This window comes from Larus michahellis, chromosome 1 (genome assembly GCF_964199755.1).
Source record: "Larus michahellis chromosome 1, bLarMic1.1, whole genome shotgun sequence".
NCBI lineage: Eukaryota > Metazoa > Chordata > Aves > Charadriiformes > Laridae > Larus > Larus michahellis.
Genome location: NC_133896.1, coordinates 87,780,166 through 87,803,370, shown reverse-complemented (window position 1 = coordinate 87,803,370; position 23,205 = coordinate 87,780,166). Strand labels below are relative to the sequence as shown.

Genomic DNA, 23,205 nt, shown 5'->3' with positions numbered 1-23,205 from the left:
GGTGGAAAGCCTGGAGGTGCCAACCCTGCCCTGCTCCCCGCCGGGAGCCTTTGGCAGGGCAGCAGGATTCACGCGGGGCAGCCAGGTCGCCTTCTGTGAGGGCAGGACCGTAAATGAAGGAATCCATCTTTTTCCAGGGAGTAGAGGCGCTTCTGTGCTCGGTCGCAGAAGAAAAGCGCACGCGTGTGTGTGTGTGTGCGTGTGTGTCTGTAAAGAGTTGCAAAGCTGATTTGGGGAGTAGGCGTTCAGGCAGAGGAGTTACTGCTGCAAGTTCTGAGACTTATTTTTCCAGTTGTGAGTTGAGAGTGTTTCTACTTGCGTTATTATGTCTACTAGTATTAACCTCTTTCTTCAACGCATGCCAGATTTTATCAGCGACACATATGTTTTGAGAGGCGAGTAGCTATTTTTGGAGTGAGGCTTGCGTTTCCGTGACCGCTGCTTCTGCATCTGTCTTTGGTGATTCGGGAGCAAATTCATCCACTTGTCCTCTCTGAAGTATAACCCACCGTGCTTCTCCTATTATGTGCGTAATTTCACGTATTAAATTTATTCCTCGTGCTGTATTTATTTAAAAACTTTATTCCGTCACATGCCTCTATGTGCATTTAAAAGGAGCCACAAATATTTACGAGGCAATTTTAACGCTTAGCAATTACTTTTGTGGGGCTTGGTATTACAGTAGGTACTTTAATTGTATCAACCTTGGCTGATATTTCCTAATTTTTCATATCTAGAAGTGTTATCAGCAGCCATCACAGAGCGTTACCAGCATCATTTTAAGCTCTCTTCACCTTCTTCAGTCTGGGTTTTATTTGAAAAGCAGACATGCAGTCCCCAGTGAGAATTAAAGTAGAAGCATTAGCTTGCAAAATATATGCCAATGACCTAATGATTCTGACATTTCCACAATACGAGCTTTACAAGAAGGCATGCAGACAGCAAAGTCTGTTTTTCTATCTCATATTTTTTTAATGGGTAAATGTTTGGAGGAAACAAAATGGATTTATTCTGCTCAGTCCAGGGTATAATATCAGGACTTATCCGGTTCCGGGCCCCAGGGCTTCAGACAACTAACAAAACACATCTTACTTCTGCTCTGCTAGTTCTCTGTTATGCTTTTCACACGCAGGAAGAAAGAGTAAAAGCATAACCCAATTGAATAAAGCAGCGTGGCCTGCTATTCTTTGCTTATGAAGCATCACATGATAGACACCAAATTAAGAAGAACCCCCCACCTGTGGCTAAGTATGTATGCAACTGTCAAGCCGTTTTATGTAATATAGAGGGAATTTTACCGTCCCTTTCGCTGCCAGAGTGCAGGAGTATGTTAAAAATGTTAATGTCTCACCAAAGCATGCTTCATTATTTTTGAATAATCCAGTGATTTTATGCCATTTAAATAAAATCAAAGATGCTCTTCCCCCGTTTATTTTGAACTGCTCCCGCTTTTCAAATCTTTTGCTCTGATACATGGAAAGAAAACTAATCTGAGGTTCTCCTTGTAGAATTTAAGTTGCAATTTGTTTTTTGGCTAGTCAGTCGCTGTTTATGTAAGGATGTATTGGGATAGGGCTGTCTGCCATGATATGGTAAAAAAAAATAACATCTTTTCTAATAAAAATAAGGTGCTATTTAAACAAGAAGTTAAAGGAAATCTATCCTTTCCTTTGACCTTTCAGACTGTGGTAAGCATAGAACATGCAGTGCCAATTTTATGACATGGTTGCGTCAAATAGATTGTATATGATATATTTTAGTTGCGATTTCAAAGAAGGTTTCGATCGTGAGAGTTAGAAAGAAAAACTCACTCATGCAAATATGTTCTGGTTACTTTTCGTACAGTAACTTCATGGACCATCCACCTAACACCTATGACATGCCATATGCAAGAACATTTCCTTAACCACGGGGCTTTCTGGTTCATTTTCTTCAAGTACTCTAAATTTTTCCTGTCGTTGCCCTGAGGAGTTGCAAGCAAATCTGATGGCGACGTCAAAGTCTTAGAGGTGTCTGGCATTTGTTCGGATACCGGGCTGGCAATTTTGACTTTTGTGTTTTTCCTTCCTCTCCCTCTTTTGCAGGATTAACTGCATAGGTGATGAGTTAGTTGCAGTGATTTCTCGTACCTACATATAGTAGGGTCCTTGCAGCAAAAGGGCTTACATTTCAGAGGTGGCCTGTGTACATAAAAACCCTGTAAATTTGAATTGTTTTCTTGTGATACAGTGTTCAGTACATAAGCAATGAAGGGATCACTTCAAATTCATTGGAAGGATCCCTACCACAGTTGCCGTTGCTGACTGTTGTGACGGAAATATTTCAAATACCTGGCTATAGACCAAGGAAATGCAAGCTTCAGAAGTGGCTCGTCACTGTGCGTGAAAACCCAGTCCTTGCAAAGTGTAAGGATCATTAATTGCCTTAGTCTGGAATTAACATGACTCCTTGTCTGCTAAAATTTCTTCCCTGCAGTTGCTGTTTCTCTCTGTGCATACAGAGGAAAAGCATTGCTAGTTCCATCATTACCGTACGGCATCTTTCTTTTCTTTTTAACGTGGGCTTCTCTTTGCCACAGAGGTGAAAGCTGCGGAAGCCTTCTGCCTTTGAAGAACTACTTAAGATGAAATGGTTCTGAAGTGCATTTAAGGGCGTTTACTTTAGGCACTTTATTTTTTTCTCTATTTTTATTCCTATTGGAATTGGCTAATGTTATTCATTAAACTAACAATTTCTCCCCTGCCTGTTCTTAAGTGTGACTTGTGACCTTGCAATCTGTGTATTTTGTCATCACAATGTGTTACCATGGAACTGATTTTGATGTCATGAATAAGGGTATTGTGAGTTTCCACGTTCCCAAGCATATTTGAGACACAGGTTTGGAAACAAAAATGACTTCACCAGTTAAATATTGTTAGATCCTATAGTATATCAAAGGTAAGAACACTTGTGCCCTATATTCCTTTACATAGAAGAATCTAAGGTTAGGAATTTCAAAGCAGGTATATACAAGAATGACACTACAAATAACATTTCACAAGATTAAATATTTTGTGAGAGCATTGAACTCTAACCCCTTTATGTTACTGTAGACAAAAATCTTTCATATTGTTCATGGAGACTTCTCAGACTGTCTAATACAGAGCCTGTATAAAGAGGAAGAAAGCTGTGTGCACAACAGCACTTGGATGCTGCTGGGACTTAACTCCTTCAAGACAATAGCGGCCAAAGGGAATTTTCCGCCTGAGATCGCTCACAGGCAGACAGAGGGCAATGTAACATTGCTGGTTATGAAGCCGAGAGTAATATTTTAGGCATTTTTCTGAAGAGAGCCGTACACAATGCACAAAGGAAAAACATACTTCCCTTGTGCAGCAGAGCGCGTGTATTCCGTGCCTTAAATTAAAAAGAAAGCAAGTTTCCTCGGTGACCCACCTACCAACATGAGGTTAAGAGAGTTCAATTGAATCTCTTATCAGGCTGTTCCCTGGGGTGTTTAATTCATCACAATTAAAGGGTTGATAAGATTCTGTAATAACGAAAAAGTTTGGAAAGCCTCAAGTGAGGCTTAAAGTCCTGGGTTGCACAAAAAGCGCTAGTGTAACAGTGACCTCAGATACATTTCTATTTATTTGTGCTGCTTTTTTTTTTTTTTTCCAGTTGAGACTTACCCATCCTTTGCATTTTACACACTAGCTCAGTAGCATTTTGCTCCTGGCACCCGGCAAATATGTCCTCATTAAGTAAAATTTATGCTAATACCATTCTGATTAGCCAGCAGTCATTGATATTCACTCTCATTAGCTAAATTGGTTCGCTGGAAGACATCCCACTGAGGATTTTTTTTTTTCCTGTTTTAAGTGGAATATAAAATGTATGAATTCGCAGAGATGACAGATGATGATAATTATACCCTGTGTTTACTCAAGCAGGTTTTTTTATCCTAAAGGCTCCCAAAGTAATTTGCAGCATTTCCGTCTGCAAGGAGAGAGAAGACTTTTTTTTCCCCCTTCTGAGAAAGAACCTCTGTCAGAAATATAGAAGCCATTCTGGTTTCACTGTTATGAGGACAGATTGCACAAAGGAATCTTCCATTCTGAATTCAGGGCCACTTTTTAATGAGACAGAATGCAGGTCAGTTCATAGGAAATCTAGCTGGGGAATAAACTCGATTCATGCAGTAATGGGACTTTCTACGTACAATCTTTTTAGAGTAACCTTGCGACTCTGACTTAACATCTCTGGGAGTTTTGCCTGCAGCAATTTTGCAACAATAGCCTCAGTGTGAACCTTTCATCAAAATTACAAGTATTCTGTCAGCCCACTCTTACACATCTTGGTTGAGAGGACCGATAGTTTCAGCTGGAAACGTTATCACGTTTTCTTGTATTAAAACATATACAATTAATTCAAGCCATGGTTTAATTCAGTCTAGTGTGATGCTGCAGTGAATTATCATCCGTTTGCTGTTAACTCTCTTAAAGAGCTCTTGTTATGCAGGGATGACCAAGTAGGAAGCTGTTACTCCCAAGGTGTGATAATCTTGTCATCTATTAGGGTTGAGAATATGTGTCTTTGTGTCACAGCCCCCATTTCAAGTGCCAGGTGGAAAGCAGTGATCTTAATGCCTTACATTCTTAGTCATATTTAGAAAAAATAAATCTCAGTAGATACCTGTCTGTATATGTAGGCATGTATATCCTTTAGAAACTCTGCCCCTGTACTCTTCTGATAAAACTCTGGTTACACTTAAATATTGGTACTCTGTATACTCCGTTTTCTTTAAGGTGGGAAAACATTTCTCTGGTCATTCAATCCTTGACCTCACTAGAAGGTATATAAACAAGGATGTCTCTTCATGCCAATTTTTTACCTTTTGAATCTGTAATCAATACCACTTCATTTGGGCTGCCAACCAGCAAGCAGATGGCAGCAACCATTGGCCATCAGCAACGGCAAGATGGGGAACGCTGGCCGACAGTGACCTTCAACTGGGCTTGAAATTCCTTGGTTTGTCTTTGAATCCCCATTGCTGAATAGTTCACATCACTCCTGTGCAGTAATTGCAGTGTTTTCACGTGTGCTCTTCTGTTTCAAATCGTCTCGCTCCTATATTGATCTAATCTTTTCTTCGGTAATCAAAACTAATTTCACATCCAAAAGATGCTTTGGAGGGGACCACAAACAGTAACGTGAAACCACCCAGAGGCAGATAAATTGCCATTCTCCCTCACTGCGCAGAGAAATTGCGTCCTAATGGTACGGCAATTACTTTGTTTCCATGGTGATGTGTGTGTGAGAGCACGCTATAAATAATGTTTGGTGTTTATAAACAATTCAGTTGATACTGAATTATACATACTATTTGTATGCTAATATCCGGTATGCACTTCCAGTTATTTCACAGCAGTAGAAAAATTAATAGAAAGCTGGAAGTTTTGGAAGCACTGCAGTGAACCATGGGATTTTATTATTTTTTCCCCACATTTTATGTCCGAAGGAAAAGCTACATGAGCTGAATCTATTTCCTTATCATATGGCATACACCAAATAACTAAAAAAAAATACTGGAAAGAAAAACTCACAAAATTAACATATTTTTTTTGCTGCTCATCATCATTACTATACCAGGGTTTTGTCCCAGAATGTACAAAATGTTTTGCTTGCAATTCAGCACACTGTTTCTGTGCATGCTCATTTTTAAGCCTGTGAACTGATAAAATACCTCAGTTCAATGGTTTAAAAATTTATTTTTTTCCCCCTGTTATTGTGTAATAGCAAAATATTTTCTCTATTTTCTTTTTGGCACTGAATTTTCATGAGTACTGCAAAACCAACAAAGGGCCGTCAGCATTTGCTCAAATAGGGTAATAAAATTCACTTCAATAGCAGCTTGTTTGCTAGTCGCAAATCATTGCCAGGGAAAAAAAAAATGGGGCTATTACTACTATTCAGTATGGTTGCAAGAATAGTTGCGGTGAAGGCAGATTTTAAGAATAGGCAGGTGAATATCCAGCAGCAGGTAGAAAAGCGCGGGCGAGGGGGCAGCTCTGAAACGAAGGAGCGCCGTCGACGGCAGCGCGTTAAGAGGGACGAAGGAAATTCCTCCTCCTCCCTCCCGCGCGGCTGGGGAAGCACAGTTCACTTCTGCAGCTCCTTGGCCACTGGCCAGCGCGATTAAAACACTGCACCCTACCTCGGCGCGCTTTAATTGCTGCCTACACACTTTGCGAGCGGTGTTTGTACTTGTTTAGCTTGGGACCTTTGATAGGCTTAGCAGCCGGGCTGGAAGAGGGAAGCAAACACAAGCAAACAAATTTATGTTAACAGAGGGTAAGTGTTCGTACTGCATAACACCTGTGGGCAGACACGTAGACAGCGGTGGGTATGCCATTTAAACAGCAAGAGAGTGCCATTTACCCATTGTTTAGGAGTAAATGAAATACATTGCACTAAATTTGTTCCTTGGCAGTCATCCCAGTCAAACTGCCATGCTGGTTAGCCCTGGACGCCCCTGTATTTACATTAAAATAGTTTGGAAAATTTCGCCTTTATTCATGCCCTGAGTATGCAAACACAATCTCCTCGGGGCGAGCTGCGAGCGAGGTGGCGAGGTGTGCTGAAAGCTGGGCTTACGCCTCTCCGGCTCCTGGGTCCGCGCCGGGGCTGGCGGCAGGGCAGCCTCCCCAGGGCAGCGATCCCAGTCCGCCCCCCTGGGCCGATGGGGTCCCCCCTACCTTTGATGTCCTGACACATGCCACCGCCAAAACAACATGACTGGTATATTTGCTTTATTAGCTGGGGGAAGGTTGGATGGCCGTTTGCCTCGTCCCCACTTGGAGTGATTCTGCAGCCTGTGCTGAAGGTGTGTAGCAACACGGTCTCACGCCAGCATGCTGATTTTGCACTGATTTGTCGCTGGGCTTGAAAAGAAAGATACTTGCCGCCAGCAAAGCACCAAGAAAACAAATATGACCCAAGGCTTTCCAATTGATAGAGGCTAAATATTGTGGGATTCAGGAGACAGCTGTTAGCGTTGGGCTGCATTGTCACTTGAGAAGAGCTCTGTGCTTGGACATCGACTGCATCTCGCTCCTCTCTGTCTTAAATAATTTCTCCATCGCTGGCCGCCAAGTGTTCTCCTGAGCTGGTGCCACGATAAGCAGAAACGACCACGCTGACGCCGGAGCACTGGTTGTCCAGCAGTTCACTTGTAGCTCCCAAAATCAAGCCTTGGAGACTTGCCTTCTGCCTTCTCCTTCCTCAGAGGATGCAGAAGTAGTCACCATCCGACAGTGAGGAGAAGTCAAGGCTGTAGTCGTCGCTGAAAATAGCTCTCGCCATGAGTTGCTTACGGTACCATTGTTGGTATGAGTATTTCTGAGTTTCACAAATGACGGGGGGGGGATGTTGAAAAACCCGTGCTAGCCTGTGCGTTACTACACCCAGCGTGTTCTCCCTGGCTTCCTGGGCTTGATTTGGTCTGCCTGAAGTGTCCTCTGCTACACCTGACCACAGGATTGAGTTCTACCGGGGTTTTCTGAATGAAGGGAAAGGGGAAGCTACCTAGTTGTTGGGCAATACTTCACAAATGAGATCTCAAGTCTGGCCAGTAAGCTCTTATTTAATCATTTGTGTTTATTTTAAAACTGTGAGAGAATATGACAACCTGGCTTTGTTTTAATATTAGGCTTCTACTATTTAAATGTTGTTTTCTGTGTTGTTTTTTTTCTTTATATTTCCACTACTTTTCAAAAACTACTCTTAACGTCTTTTGGCTTTACATATTTATAAGGTGAAGATGATGGTATATTCCAGTTTTGCTTGTTTTGGATGTCTGAACTTGGAAGAATGACATCTTATAATATATAGTATCTATCTGAAAAGGCTTAGAGAGAAGAAAAAGAAGAAGCTGTCTTCTTTTAGAACTGAAATTTGAAACTCCACCACAGTCACGTGGACTTTTTTTTTACCAAAGCAAAGTAGGAGGGGAAGAAAGATTATGGGCTCTATTTGAAGAGAAATGTTCAAAAAGATAACATATTCCTCAAGCAAGGAATAAAATTATTTTCCTATCACGCACACACACAGAAAGAGAATCCTGAAAATTATTCTCTTTCCAAGGGATCAAAAAAATTTATAGTTCTGGGATTTGTTGGATCAGAGATAGGGTTTGGCTTGGACCAGATAAGTTATTTTGGTCTGATTATTGTGAAATCTTTTTGTATCTTGTTTCTTTCCCTTTTCTGAGCTTTTAGCTTAAACATATTAAAATATATAATTAAAATTAAATAAAAATGAAGACACTCAGGAAGCCTACTCTAAAAAGTTTTCTCACTTGCTAGTCTCTCACATTTATGATCAGCTTCAGAGATTCATCCCAACTCTACCTATTTTTGTCTTGATTTTTTCACCAAAGAATTTTTTTTTGCCAAGTCCTTTCACGGGTTTGGGGTTTTTTTTCCAACCAAGGTAAGTGTATGAACGTGTTATAGGACAGATGTAGGTGTGAAATCATGCCAGCCTCAGAACTGTTGCAGTTATATACTGAGCAGCATCTGTGTTAACATTACTGTTCTGCACAGACTGCATCTTTTCAGTAGTTACAATTTTTTAATCTTCATGTGATTGCTTTTTGTGATTTTCTTTTTTCTTTCTGGTGCTTCTGTTGAGTGTGTGAGCTACGTTATGATTTTGAGGCTTATCCTGAAAATCCCTTGTTGAGAGGTCTTTTTTCAGTAGTTTAATTACTGAAGGGTAGTAAAATATGGGAATTATGCTAAACAGAAAGCTTTTAAACAAAAAGCGTTTCAAATTTTTCAGAACTGAAATGGGATATTTAGGATGAGGTGTTCAAAAGTCAGAGGGACTTAGAAAACCGTCTCATTTAGGTCACGGCATCCTCTAGTCCAGCCCTGCCGGGCATAGAGTCGGAGCTGAATTTGGTCATAACCATCACCTTTGACAAATTTCAGGTCAAGAGTTGGAGCAGGGCCTAATTTGATTTATTGCTGCTTAAATTGATGTGGCTTACCTCGCAGTCGTCCACGGTTGAAGGGTAAGCTCAATTCCCTCCTCTCTCGGCTGGAGACGATGGGAGCGGGCAAACACTTCACTGCTCTGAAGTGCCAGCAGAAAATGCTTTGAGGACTGTGGCCAACACCCTCTACAAGTACTTTTTGGATCTGTCTCAGCTTGAGTAGAGACATTTGTACAGGCACCAGATTGTGAGGGAATGTAGCTTGCTAAAAAGCTGAAGTGGAGAAAGAAGCTCAAGTGAACCCATCTAGGGAAAAGAGGCATCTCTTGTATGCCGAAGGTTTTAGACAGAAAACTGAGGGTACTGTTTTTAAAGGAAAGCAAATGGAGGTCCTTGGAAAAGCATCCATTTGGCTGTTTTTTTAAAAAAAAAATTATTTCTGTTTGTTCTCTTTGCTGGTGGACAATTTAAGATGGCGAGAAAAAGGAAAGAGGAATAGCCTAAAATTGTCAGTGCTAGTACTTTTGCTAAGTGTATTTTACATATACATATTGAGTTGGTCATACGTAGTCAAAGACTATAAAAAGGGTTCAAACACTGTTAGGGGCCATCCGACTTGTTAAATCTTAATTTACACTTCAGGTGGCCATCACCAAAGGGGCATATGACCTATTATCTATTTGAATGAAGTACTTCCCCTCATTTTTAAAAGTGATATAATTTGAAAAATATGCTCTGATTTAAAAATAAACATTTTCCATACATACATTATTATTTTAATATTAAGTTTCAAAATGCAGTCAAGTTGCTGTTTTATGAACCTGAAGACTAGAGAAGCTGAGAATGAGTAAATCCCTTGGGAACAAGGAAATCTGGTGTTCTGACCTGATGCCTGTATCCGTTCGCTTTTACCTTTTCCTTTTATAAAATGAATTTGATAATTTGATTGGCTGTCACAGGGATTATTTCTATTTTGTGGAAACTTTTCAGCACAGAAGATATGGACTGTTGCAAAGGGTTCGGAGATGAAGAGTGCTGCTTAAAATTAGCGTGGGTGAAAAACATCCAGGATATTCAACTTCTGTAAAGAGACCTTCAACCAGAATAAAAGAATCTTGTTCAGAGGCTTATACTAAGAATAAAGTGTATTATTAATGCTTAGGAGTGGCTCTGTTTGACTAAGAAAATGCCATTGGAACCAAGTATTTATGACTAAACACACTTGAATAGAAAACATGCAGAGAAAACTCTTGGTAGTTCATTTGTCAAAAGCTGGCCGAACTGTAGCCCTGTAATAATTCTGTACTGGATATCACAGGCAGAGAAGCTGGTGACCGCAAACTAACTTCCTCATTCCTTCTCTTTCCTCCAGGAGTGGTTTGGATTAGGTAGTCTGCTGAAACTTCCAAGGCACATATTTTATTACCATGCTGCTGCAACCCATCTCCAGGTATTTCTTGCTTAGATCCCCACCAAACGCGTTTTTTCCCCACTTTTGTCCATGAAATTATAAGTTTATTGACACATTGACTTAGTTAAATGTTTCCTGGGTCCCCCTGCATGCGTGCACAAACGCACCCACACAAATGCATAGAGAGGAAAGCAACCTATGCACTGAAAAAAAAAGGCAACCTGGCATTGCTGAACGTAATCCAACAACTCTCTAGTTCCTTGTCCCGAACAACAGATATTCTGTATCACCTAATATTAACAAACAAAAGACTTTTTTCCCACGCCATTATATATTTACATTAGCCTACTGTTCAAGCTTGGCGTGTTGGCTTCCTTAGACTATTTGATCCCAGATGCAGCTCTGTGCCAGAATTGCTGGAACAAAATGCGGTGGGTGGACAAACCTGTCCTGCTGCATTGCTTCTAGCCTTTTAAAAACAGAAAGCATTTATCTGACTCATTACTGTAAATGTACTAACAGAGCATACCGGTGATGATTTTCTGACTGAAAGTGCCTGCATCTGCTCAAAAGGTGAACACGGGTGCAACGTGAGTGCGTATCATGACATATTTGTTGATACCAGCCAGGGGCAAATATCAAGTAGCTTATCTTTTAAAGAGAGAGATAAGGAAGAAGGGTTGTGAGATGCTTGCCAATAAACGTATATTCATCACAACTGACGCTCCTGTGCATAGCAGTAACCACAGCGGGTAGGGCTGGTAATCACAGCCCCAGACCGAAAACCAGGACGTCTGAGTTGTAGCCCTGACTCTTGACTTGTGCTGGGGCCTTTGACAAGCGATTTAGAGCGAAAGCAGGCTGCCTCCTCTTCCCAAGCAGCTGAAGGGGAGAGAGTTTTCACACATCTCCCCTTTCTCCAACTGCAAAATGAGAGCTTTTTTTTTTTTTTTTGCTTTTCTTTGAGACCTACAAACAGGAAGGCCTACAAGTGAAAGAAAGAGGTGTTGTTGGGTGTTATTATGATGACACAGCCCATCTGGAAGGAAACCTGGAAAATTTGTATCCCTGCATTTCAGTAGGAGGCCACAAAATCCACTCCCCTCGAAAAAGGAAAAATTGAGGAAGGATCTTAGAGAAATTGCTCTGAATATCTGCAGTGTCTGTTTTTGAAATACGTACATATATTTATATAGTTTTCTATTTATAAATTTTTATATATATTTGCATATACTTGTGTGTGTGTGTATGGAAATACATGCATGAGATGTGCGGGCATATTAGACTTTTTATTTGGGCTATACGATGCAAAGTGAGCAGTGCCTTTTTTCCTCTCTCTGGGTAGGTTAATGTTTTCTTAAGTAGCTACGTATACACTTCTTTGTCTTCAAAAGATAGCATACTTACCTCAAAAAGGTGTCAAGACAAGTAACTGTATCCTGTGTGATGGCTAGCGTTACTGGGAATACGAGACTGTTCAATTTCACTGCCTTTTTAACAAGCCTAACCCGTAAGGCTGAACTCGGCTTCCATGGCAGGGTGCAACCCCTGCAGGTAATTGGGATGCAGCTGCAGTGAGAGCCTTTTGGCGTAGCCTGATGTGCTCACCAACAGCAGCCTGGGTGCACTCCGATGTATTAACCAGGAAAGCGTAGCAACGCAGCCCCGTTCCGATCCCTCACAACCAGTATCGTAACCCTATTAAGCCTTCACCCCATGGATCAAAGTTCTCCACACAGCGCAAATCTTAAGGGGAAGTCAAAATCATAACTAAGCCGCTTTGTAGGAAACTGCTTCATCAAGTCACTGGATAATAGCCCGGCTTTTACAGTTCTCTTTGAAATCATTTCTGCGGGGAAATATTTCATGCGTAAAATCGGCAGTCGGAGATTGGTTGGAAGAAATGAGAACAGGGTGGCAGTAAAAATAAAAAGCAAAGCCAATTTCACTGACATAATACGGTGTCTATTCCACAACACGTAAAATAATAAAGCGTGCCGTTAAAAAAAAACTAAGGAAAATATAATTAGTGCCCAAGAGCAGCTGAGGCAAACGGTAAAGGGGAAATGGGAGCTCATTCACACCACGCAATTTTTGGTGCTTAATTTCAGCGGCTAAATTATCCGGCATGCCTCTCTGGGGTTTCTCTCCAGTTGGGAAGAAGGAGAGGGTCCATCGGAGCTAAACTAACACCTCCCCCGGAGCAAGTTCTCTCTTCCTATTGTGGAGGGAGTCCGGCAAGGCTGTCAGCTCGCTTAGCCAGTCTTTTAGTCTTTTGAGTGGTGTGAATAGTCTTCAAAATGCCTTTGGGTTTCCCTTTACCCAAAGATTGAGGGAATGCTCCTTTTCATTCTGAGCCACAGGAATTAAACAATAAGATCAAAATCGTGTAATCTCCTTGGGAATTCCTTTTAGCTGTATGGGATCTAAAATGCTGGTTTTCCCCTAAATTGCTGGGCAAATCAAGGCAGAGGCAAATCATACAACTGGCTTTCAATGCAAACGTTTTCCATGTCTGGTGCAGTGCCATTTGTTTGGGATCGGCTATGAAACAAATATCTTAATCGTCTTAAATACCTATGCACAAGTTTAAATGTCATTAAGCTGTTTCCTTATTGATCTTATGGTCTGTTTGGAGGAAGAATAAGAGGATCCAGGACCAAAGCAAACTTTATTATTCCCGTTTTTTTGGCCTTTCATAGTACCAAGTTATGGAAAGGATCATCCTATAAATTCGAATCACACTAGGGGTCTCCAAACAGGTAATATTTAGTGTATTACCTTCAGTAAAAACAGCATGACTAAAGATTTTTAATTATTCCCTCTGCCTCAGCACGCTGTGGAACACATTATAACCAATAACCGTGTATTATGTGAAAACTGCCATCTTTATTCAGCAAACCAATCTTTTAAAGCACATGCATCTGTACTGCAGGAATGTGCAGGGAAAAACACCCTAGATCTTCATTTAAAAAAAAGGGATGCAAATTTTAAATTTGCAGCTGCATCTCCCCTGTCAGAAAATGATCCCCTACAATTTCCTAATAGCAGCTAAAATGCCAAGAGGAAAATACTTGCCAACCTTTGGGTGTGCTTGTTCTCCAGTGACAGAGTCCGGATTTGCAGACTTGCAGACAGGGACCTTGGATACGAGGGGAAAAAAGTTTGTGGGTAGGGTTCAGCCTACAATGCGGTTTGTGTTGCGTGCAGGAGGTTTCTTGCAATATCAGTATCACAAACTGAAATTGCTTACAACTTCCCCTGCCTTTCCAACTTTGATGTTTTGGGGTTTTTCCCTTGGACATCGTTTTAGCTGTGTATATCCCACATCTCGTTGTGGCCGTCACTCGGAGAGAAGAATGCTGGGTCTTTATTGTACCACTTACAGTACCGCCTTCGCTGTGGGAACTGTCATTGCAACAAAAGGTCTGAAGGATTGGAAAGGAAACATGCAGTCATTCTGCCCAGTTATGAAAATTGCTATGAATGCAAATTACCTCTAGCTTTGTAGAAAGCATTTTCTGTTGAACACCAATAGTGCCTTCAGTAGTGAAAGGCGTATCAAGTTATTCGCATGGGAAAGCTGGTATAAGGGGAGGTCTTGATTTATTACGTTCAGTATCGCTTTTGGGTTTTAACCTTAAACTAAGAAAGAAATCCATGGAAATATGTTCGAAACTTTAAGTGACCTACTCACAACATGCTTTAGATTTGTTAAAAGATTTGCAAACCTTTTGATGAGTTTCATCTACTTTCCAGATGTCATCGTAGAAACAAATGTAATATTACCATTTGCTATAAAAACTTCCTGCAGCTCTATTAACAAGTTTCCCATGATGTAATTAGAAAGAAGGTGCACTGTTTTCTTTGGCATCCATGGATACAATGCTGTGCATACTTATACCGCTCTAAACCCAGGGCAACTCAGTTCATTTTAATGAAGTTATTTTGGATTTAGTTCATATGAAATTTGGCTATACCTTTATCTATGGCTGGATATCTCCCCTGAGGGGCAAATACAACAGAAGTTGTACATTTTCTTTAGATTTCGTGGAGGAAGACACTATTCTCAATATCAAGGGGAGTTGCTAGGATTCTGACCAAGGTAAATGCTGTAAAATCTTTTAGGTCCAGATTTGGGTAGGTTTTCAGATGTGTCCATAACTTGCTTGAATAAGCAAGTGCTGAAGTCAGGGCCTTCAAGCCTCTCCTCTACGCCTCTTATTTCTCTCTGTTTGCTAATCTGTTATGAGAGGTTTTCATGGTTGAGCACTATTTTGGAGTCTGATGCCACATTTCTATCATAAAACAATTATCTCCTTCTCATTTGAGCCTTCCAAATTGTCTGGTAGTAACGAGGTTGGTGCTAGTGCCAGTTTCTCTGTACCATTGCTGCAGGTGGATGACTTTGGACTGTGATACCAAACACAGGCACGTTCATTACTGTTTCTCACAAAACACAAAAACTGCTTTGGACTTGGAATTTGCATATCATTTCTCATCCAGAGAAGCCTGCACACAAATGTCCTTCCCATAAGGCATTGTTGCCTTCTTTCTTTTTCTCCATATGAATAACAAACAAGAAGAAAGGGAACTAGAAGGGGGGGGAAATTAAATTTTAATGGAAACACATTTCATCGTTTGTTTTCTGCTTGCCATAAAACATTAACATAGTAAACAAATTGATCTTTGCTCTTAAATTCTTTAATAACATACAGTATTTTGAGTTTTGTCATGGCTAAGGTATGGTTAAACCACGTAGTCTTGCTGGTCGCATTCAAACCTCTATTGTCACAGTTCTTTGACATCAAACTACATTTTTAAAAAGGAAAGTTGTGTGTAACCCACTTCTGTTCATCGACACCTTCGTTAAAAGGTTGCCCTATTTTGGGGATGTTTCAGTAAATTAGTGGTAATGGCGTTTTCTGACAAAAACTGCTTTTTCCTGGGACATAGTTCAAAGTCCATGCATTTCTGTGGTCAGCCCCTGCTTTGTGCCGTACAGTACCTTTCTGAATGCTGCACCCCCACACGAGCAAAGCTTTTATAGGATGCTCTGAAATGTTATATTCTAGACAGCTCATCCAATAGTCGGACTGTTACCATGGTGTTACTTACAATAGCTGACAGAGCTATTTGAAATAGGAGTATGAAAAAAAAAAAAAAAGAGAAAGTGTCACTTTGGTCCACTTTTCAGAGTGGTTGGTGTTATAATATATAACCCTTTTTTTTTCTTTCTTAACGCAGTGTAGTTCACAATAATTTAAAATACTCTATAGACATTTAAACGATATACAATAATATAACTTAATTGGATTCCTCAATTGTACTTAACAAATACTATTCTAATATATTTACAGTATCTAGTACCATAAGACTGTGCATTACCGTGCTTGGGAGCTTTATTTGCTTCCTGTCAAGAATGTAGTGAAAGTACAGTATATCACTATTATTCAACAATACCCATGAATCAAAGGGACTTTAAATTACATGGAGCGACTCAAGCATTTCTGGGGGCCCCTGTTGACTTCTGTGGAGTTGCGCTCGTTCACGCCAAGGCTGAGTTTGAATTTCTAGCTGGTAGTTAGAAACCAACAGCAGCAATGAAAAAAATATGAGCTTTTCGATTTTGGATCGCTCTGTGGGAGACTCATCAAAGGGGTCTGATTTTCAGAGAGTAAGTGCTTGGGGTCAGAGAGGCAGGTCCTCGCGACTGTTCAAACGAAGGTCCCCAGGTGATTAGTTACTTTTGATAATACAGGTCCATAAATTACAGAGGTAATCCTGGCTCATTCACGTATTCAGCCATGAGAGCTGGCGGAGCAGTACCTCCACCAGCCCCTTGCCCCAGGAGCACTGTGCGGTGTGGGAAGTGCTCCATGTCTGGTGGGGAGGGCTCATGGCTGTGCAACCGCTCAAGAGAAGTAATAAAATGAAACAAAAGCTAGAAATGCAAATAAGCAGGCGTTAGGAAATTTTTAATCCAAGTTTTCGGAAAATCAGGTAGGGACCCTTGCTGCAAGCAAACATTTATGTGATTAAATGTGCGGTGTTAAAAGTGAGCATGTATCTTAGGGTTAAAATCACTGGATTTTACAGTAGAAAAATATATGAGGATTTTTAAAAAATCTCTCGTAGGGAAAAGGTGTGTGAATTAGACTTGTGTGCTGGTGTAAAAAGTCTTTCTTCTTTCTTAACATTCATGTATTTACCAGGGGGTACGTTATTGCCAACCTTAGAATAACAACGACGCATACTAACCCGAATTTTAGCTTTTTTATGCTCATGAAGCCACCACAGCTCTCAGGTTGCAGCAGCCTAGAGCTCAGCTAACGTATTTTCATTAACTTCTCAGTTCATACTGAGAAGTTACATAAAACTATTGGTAATAGCAACTTTCAACCGTTAAAGGCAAAATGCAATGCTTGGAAGATCCTGCCAGTGCATCTGACGGCAAAGCAAAACCTTTGATATTTGTCGAAGCGTGTCTTTGTGTCCTAAAACTCCCTACGAGGAGCTGAGGGCAGGTGCTCCACACCTTAAGCCTGAGTCTAAAAAGAGTCATTCTTATTCAGGAGGCAAGTGGGAAAAGTCTTTATCAAGCATTTGTAACCACAGTTTCGCGTGATCTTTTTGTTCAGTTCTGGTAATTGCTTAAGGCCTACAGTAATTGAACTCTCTAATAGTGGAGTGACAACAGATCAGTAGCATTGAAGAACTTAGGGAGAACCAAATACAAAAATCATAACGTCAGAGTTCCAATAAGTTTACATTTAGTACAGAATTAAGACATAGCTACCCGTTAGTGCTTAGAATTTTTTGATACTATTAAAAACATAAATAATTATTTTTAATGTTCATTCAAAGAGTTCCAGTGTCACTGGCAGCTGATGTACTTTTGCGAACTTTATTTTTTCCAAACTGATAGTGGAGTATTTCCGCCACAGATTTTGTCTCCCTACCAGTTGTTTTCTCTCTACCTGCTTTCTTAGAAATTTAGGTTTTTGCAGCCAGACTGCTGTGTTCTAGTCAGTGAAGGTTTCACTTCCTTCAAAAAAAAAAAGTCTTGGTTTGCACAGGGCTTGGTGGTTTTGTTGTTGTATAATAAGAGAAAGTGTCTTTTTCTTTTAAATTTCATGGGAGCTGCAATGCAATCAGCTTCTCTGATATGTATAACTTAAAACACTTACGAGGAGAACTCTGCAACACCCAGATTGTAGTTTAAAAAAAAAAAAAAAAAAAAGAGAGAGAGGGAAAGTTTCATGTGGTTGTCAACATCACCTTAATCCTGTTGCCCTTGTTTCCAAAGCAGTTACAACAGCCAGCCAGCCAAAATGCACCATCCTTAGAAGTGTAAGTAGTGGGGAGGGAGTGGTTGTCGTGGTGTTGGTTGGGGTATTTTTTCCAAAGAAGATTAGATGTGCAAAATGATGCTGTCGTCGTTTGTTGTACTCCACTGTCTTCACTCGTGGTGATTTGTTCTGTTCATTTGCACGTGATGCCGTTATTTGCAGGTGAACACCTCTGTCCTCTCGCTACACGTGTTGCACTTCACAAAGCAGCACCAGTGGAATTTGCAATTACACTGCCACACCTTGGTGTACTGGTGCGTGTTGTACCCTCTTCCACAGCACATCATGTCGCACCCATCCGCATTGGGAGAGGTGCGGTTGCAGAGTCGTCCCTGGGTACCGACGCTCCCCGTGGAAGCATCTTCCTCACAGTAGTTGGGTGACTTTTCGATATACACTAAATCCGTTTCCATGGGTTTCTGGTAACTCTTAATCTGCTTGATCTTCAGGAAGGTTGGCTGTCTTAGTCTACTGGCTCGTACCACCTCCACTTGCACTGCAGCGTTGTATTTCTCTTTCAAAATATATCCAATCTCTCTGAATTTAGGCAGCGTGGTCCAGCAGGTCTTAGTTGTACAGGAACCTGAAACTCCGTGACACTTGCACTCCAATTTCATTCTCTCTTCGAGAACCTATGTGTACAGACATTTGCATATTGTTACTGCGGGAAAACGGTATTGCAAACTGGCCTAAATCTCAGTCTGTTTAGTTCATACGCACGTTCATTACTACTGGTTGAAATTTTTCAAAGGCATGCTTATAAATCTTCTCACCTGCCAGCGGAATGCTCAGAACATATTTTGTTTTACATGGCGCCTGGTCAGTAGCGCAGTGTTTGCAATTTAATAGAAAAGATTTGCATTCTGTTTCCAAATATTGGAGAACATTTACTGAAATTTCAGAAGACGTGTCTTTAGAGACAAGGTAATCCATGGGATTCCAGTGACTTAAAAAAAATAATTCGAGCCATTGTCGTTTTGAAAACAGGAAAAAAAAAAGTTTTAAAAAAATTTTTTAAGATTCAGCATATTTAAGCTTAATTGCCTCAAGTAACGTTCAAGGAATGTTTAAAAAATTTTCACCGGCTTTAATATCACAGAACTATATGTACTGTGTGGCTGAATAGGCATTCGTGTTCACTGCATAATTAAAAATTTTGCCGGTACCGGCAGTGGCAATACCAGCATAACTCTTCACTATTTGGCTCACAGAGCATACGATCCCCTTTAGAAGCAGCACTCTGCAGCATCTAGCCCAAATATCAAGCAAACGTTCGTTCAGCCACATATACCTTTTTTGCACCAAAGCAACGATTGCGCAACACTAGAGGATTATAAAACCCAGTGAAGGGTCCTGCTCAGCTGCCAGCCAGAGAGAAGTGAGAGTATTTATTATTGCTATTGCTAAAGGAGATTAATCTAGAGGAGGTTAATCCAGTGTCAGATGGTCCCTAGAAGGGACCCAAGCACTGGCGGGTGCTTGGGCTCACGCTCCACTCCCGACCTCCCGCCTCCGCTGCAGCCAAGATGCTCGACTGCTGGCACATCCCTCCTTCCCCGGACGCGGGGCTACGCCCGGGGGAACGGCAAGCAGATGCCCGTGTGCACGGCAGAGGGGAAACCGGTCTCACGGAAGCGCCTCTGTTTTTCTGCCCTCGTGCTACCACTTAAGCCTGACCACAATTACACCCACAGTCACCATTAGCTTAAGAAAATCAAGCCTTAAGAACAAAGCAAAGCGATCTTTCCCCTTCGCAATGGGATGCTAACAAAGAAATACGAGCTACCGAGCTTGTCCTAAAGCATTACTGATGCTGCAGACCATCTCCTGTAGTGGTTTCATTGCAGATCCCAGAACATGACTGAAATGGGCAAAGGATAAAAGGGCCGAAATCTGAGTACAATGGCATAATGAAGTAGAAGGGAAGTAAAAAATGCTTACTGCTTAAGAAACTGGCCTTAAAATAAAAGCTGTACAGATCTGGTTATCCCTGCAAATAGAGGGCACCCTCCTGAGTTGTTTGAGTTTCACTTAAATTGTATGTTTTGTTTTTTCCCAGATTTCTGGGGTTTCAATATTAAAGAGAATATTTGGTTTTGATTCTCCCTTGCCAACATACAGTAGCAAGTACAAGTTAGCTGAGCATCCTAGTCAAAAATACCTTAGACCTTCTGGAAACACAGGCTTTTCCCAGGTCAAGGTCAAGTTAGCCTTTCAGAGGCAGAAAGGGTGATTTCCAGGAAGGTTTACTGGGTTAGGCAAGAAGCTCCTATAGCTGCAACTACTCTAAAAAGAACAGCAGCAAGGCTGTGATGAGCACTGGAACAGCCTCTGCTCTCCAACAAGCTGTATCACTTTCCTACCTTCCCTACGGAAAAAAGAGAAGCCAGAAAACTTGCCACCTTCTGCTGCAGCAGCAGCAGCAGCATCTCAGTGGCAGTGAGTAGAGGAATGCCGTGGGAAATATTCCAGGGCCTTTCAGGATTCCTCTGTCTCTACTTCGTGCCTGTGCAGAAGGATGGGATTTTTGAAAGACCCCCAAACAAGATTCAAATCCTATTCCACAAATCTGGGTTGAAATAATCTATTGGTATTTAGATGTGCATGTAGATATGTAGAAAAGTGCTAATAAATTTTGCTTGATATTGCTGAAGTGTGGGGTGGGGTTTTTTAAACCACCCTGTTTCTACATCTCTCAACAATGCATCAACAAGCAGTTGCAGCCACAAGGACTGTAGCAAAATCCGTGACAAAAGGTGGCTGGAGACAACCTCTTCTATGCCTTCACCAAAGAGCACTACGATCCAAGGACTTCCAGGAAAGCGTTACCAAATGGGATGGGTCTGCCACACCTGATTGATTCGTGCTCCTTTTTCTCCCTAAGTAGTAAACCTTGGCGAAGCGCAGGTTTGTGGTTTAATACGTGTTTTGTCAGGTTCTGCACGTGTTTGTGGTGCCGGTTTTTCAGTTTGAAAAGGCCACGTCAGTAACTTGCTCAGAGAGCGGGAGGGGGTGAAGCTTGTGAGGCACCTTTGCCTTGTGTGGGGGCTCGACACTCTGGACACCGTCCCAAGGATCCTCCATCTCTCTGATGGACGTGCTTCCCTGATACAACTAAAAGTGTCATTATTCCTGAAAAAAACCAAGATGTCACCCATTCTGGTGTTCTAGGTGGTACCTTTGTATATGTATATGTATATTTATATATGGATGTGTGTGCCTATCTATGTTTGCCTGGGTGTGTTTGCCTTTGGGTGAGACGCTGCCATTTAAATACAGCACTGCCTGACACCCTCTGTAGTGCAATCTCCAGCAACTTTATCTCAGGTCTCGATTTCTTTTTTTGTTGTTGTCTTCATGAAGGTCCAGTTTTTGTGAGTCATTTTGCTGTACAGAAATCTGACTTCACTGCTATACTTTTTCAGAGGTTCCCACTGTTTATGATCGTGGAAGAACTTGCAAATGAAAGCCACGCAGGCTCAAAAAAGCAGAAGTTTCGAAAAGTATTAATTCCTGATCCTGAAGCCAACCTCTCAGGTTTTTTTATTTTTTTGGAGGCTTCTCTCATGAATGTGGAATGCTTGGGGTTACAACACTGAGCACAGGCCCAATCATCAGGTAGTTAAATTCCTGAATGCTATAATTTGTGTGCCCACAGTCAGCTGTGGGTATAAAATTGTGCCCAAAAACTTGGAGGTCAGGGAATACAAGGCCCAAACTAAGCAGATTCTAAGCAAGATTTTTTTTTTTTTTTCCTTCTTTCCACCCAGATGCTGCGGAGCTTTCCTCTTTGCTGACAAGCCGGCACGCTCCGGCTTTCCCAGAGGTATGTCTATCTGCGTGGTACATCTCGAGCAGCTTCCCACTTGCCAGCAAGGTGCCACTGGACCTGGCAAAGTTTACAGGATTTGACCCTGTTCGCCCAATGCTGTGAATGAAGAGCGACTCACGTTTTTCTTCCTAAGTGTCCCTCCAGCTCACTTTTCCTCGGCAAAATTCCCGTCAAAGCTTTGACCCTGAGCCTTAAAGGTACTTATTTACTCAGTCTAATACACTGTGCCAAGCTAGGTGCCTGATTAAAGATTGAAAATCATTAGCTTGTACGACCCACTCTCTCAGCAGTTTCATTTGTCATGTATGTCAGTGCCTCCTATCTAATCTTGAATGGTTTACAGCAAGATCTACCTCTGAGAGCAAATTCCCATCGTTGGACTGCGCTGCCTCAGACTAATCGTAGGAACATTCCTTAGGTCCCTTTTCCACATACAGGCCCACTCCCACCCCGGTATGGTCTTGCCAAGTAAAATCTTCTAACTACTGCTACTTTGTTAAATGAATTGTGAAATATAATGTTAAAGCTTTCTTATCCCACATATTTTTATACCTATATAAATCATACACTGAAAATGCAATTTGAGGGTTGTCCGTTGCCAGTTAAGTAGAAAAAGACTTGCGAAGACTGAAATAAAACAAAATGATACGCATGAAAAGAAATTAATCTTTTCAAGTTCCATATCTAGACCCAACTGCATAGCATCAGATACAGTTTCTGTACATATTAAAAATCCTATCTGGATAAAATATGTAAAAACAATAGTAACATTTTGTGTGTGTTTGTTTTGGCTTGCCTTTTCTGGTTTGTGTTTTCCTTAGTGGAAATGCACATTTTTGGACCAGATGTTGAATGTAACAAAATCCCTATTACTTTTCGAGTGCAGTATCAAAAAGAAATAGAAGACTTTAGGAGTTTCCCCCCATCAAATATGCAAGTGATCAACTTTTTGGGGGGGTAATACCAGTTCCAAAAGAGGTGGATTCTGGTCATAAGATGTCACCACCCCTTTGATACTTGAGCAGCTGCAGCCACGAGAGCTGATGGCTTGCCGACGACGCGCGGACAATGCCGAACCTAAGTCTGAGTGCAGCCTGGGGTCCACCACTGCTGTCAAAATGCTGATCCCATGCACCCATCTGGGAAACAAAGTTGGGTTTGCTTGGGTTTGGCTTTTTAACTTAGCTAGCCAGGGGTGTAACTAACATTAGTAGGGTGCAATGCTACTCCTCTAATACGAGTGTCCTGGAAATATTCTTCACTAATAGCAGATCATGAAGGCCAAAATTGAGCACTTCATGTCATGTCTCCTCAGGTTGTGCCCAGCACCGTGAAGAGAAGACAGGGAGCCAGCAGGAGAGGAATGTGGGTGCTTCAGACGCATACTTTTCTTTCTGCTCCTCCGTGAGGCTGCTCCATCGAGCATCAAAACAGGGTTTATACCCTGTGGGATGGGAGATGAGGAACTGGATTACTCTGCTTACTCCTTTTCTTGTCACATCCCTTTTTTTCTTATTGTTTAGTTTGATGGGAGCAGGGAGCCTCTGCTTTGCAGCGGGTACTATCCAGCCACGGCGCGAGATGGCTTTTCCGTGGCACTGGCCGATGCTCAGCAGGACTGGGGACCCTC

General features: G+C 41.5%; 1 protein-coding gene across 2 annotated transcripts in view; it reads right to left on the bottom strand.

Moving 5' to 3' along the window:
* Window positions 1-17,108: 17,108 nt before the first annotated feature.
* WNT7B (Wnt family member 7B) overlaps window positions 17,109-23,205 on the bottom strand; it is a 98,774-nt gene continuing 92,677 nt past the window's right edge. For both annotated transcript variants that reach the window (XM_074590384.1, XM_074590377.1), the window contains exon 4: window positions 17,109-18,375. In XM_074590384.1, coding sequence (XP_074446485.1) covers window positions 17,896-18,375 — 480 coding nt within the window. In that variant the 3' untranslated portion in view covers window positions 17,109-17,895. The remainder of the gene's footprint in view (window positions 18,376-23,205) is intronic.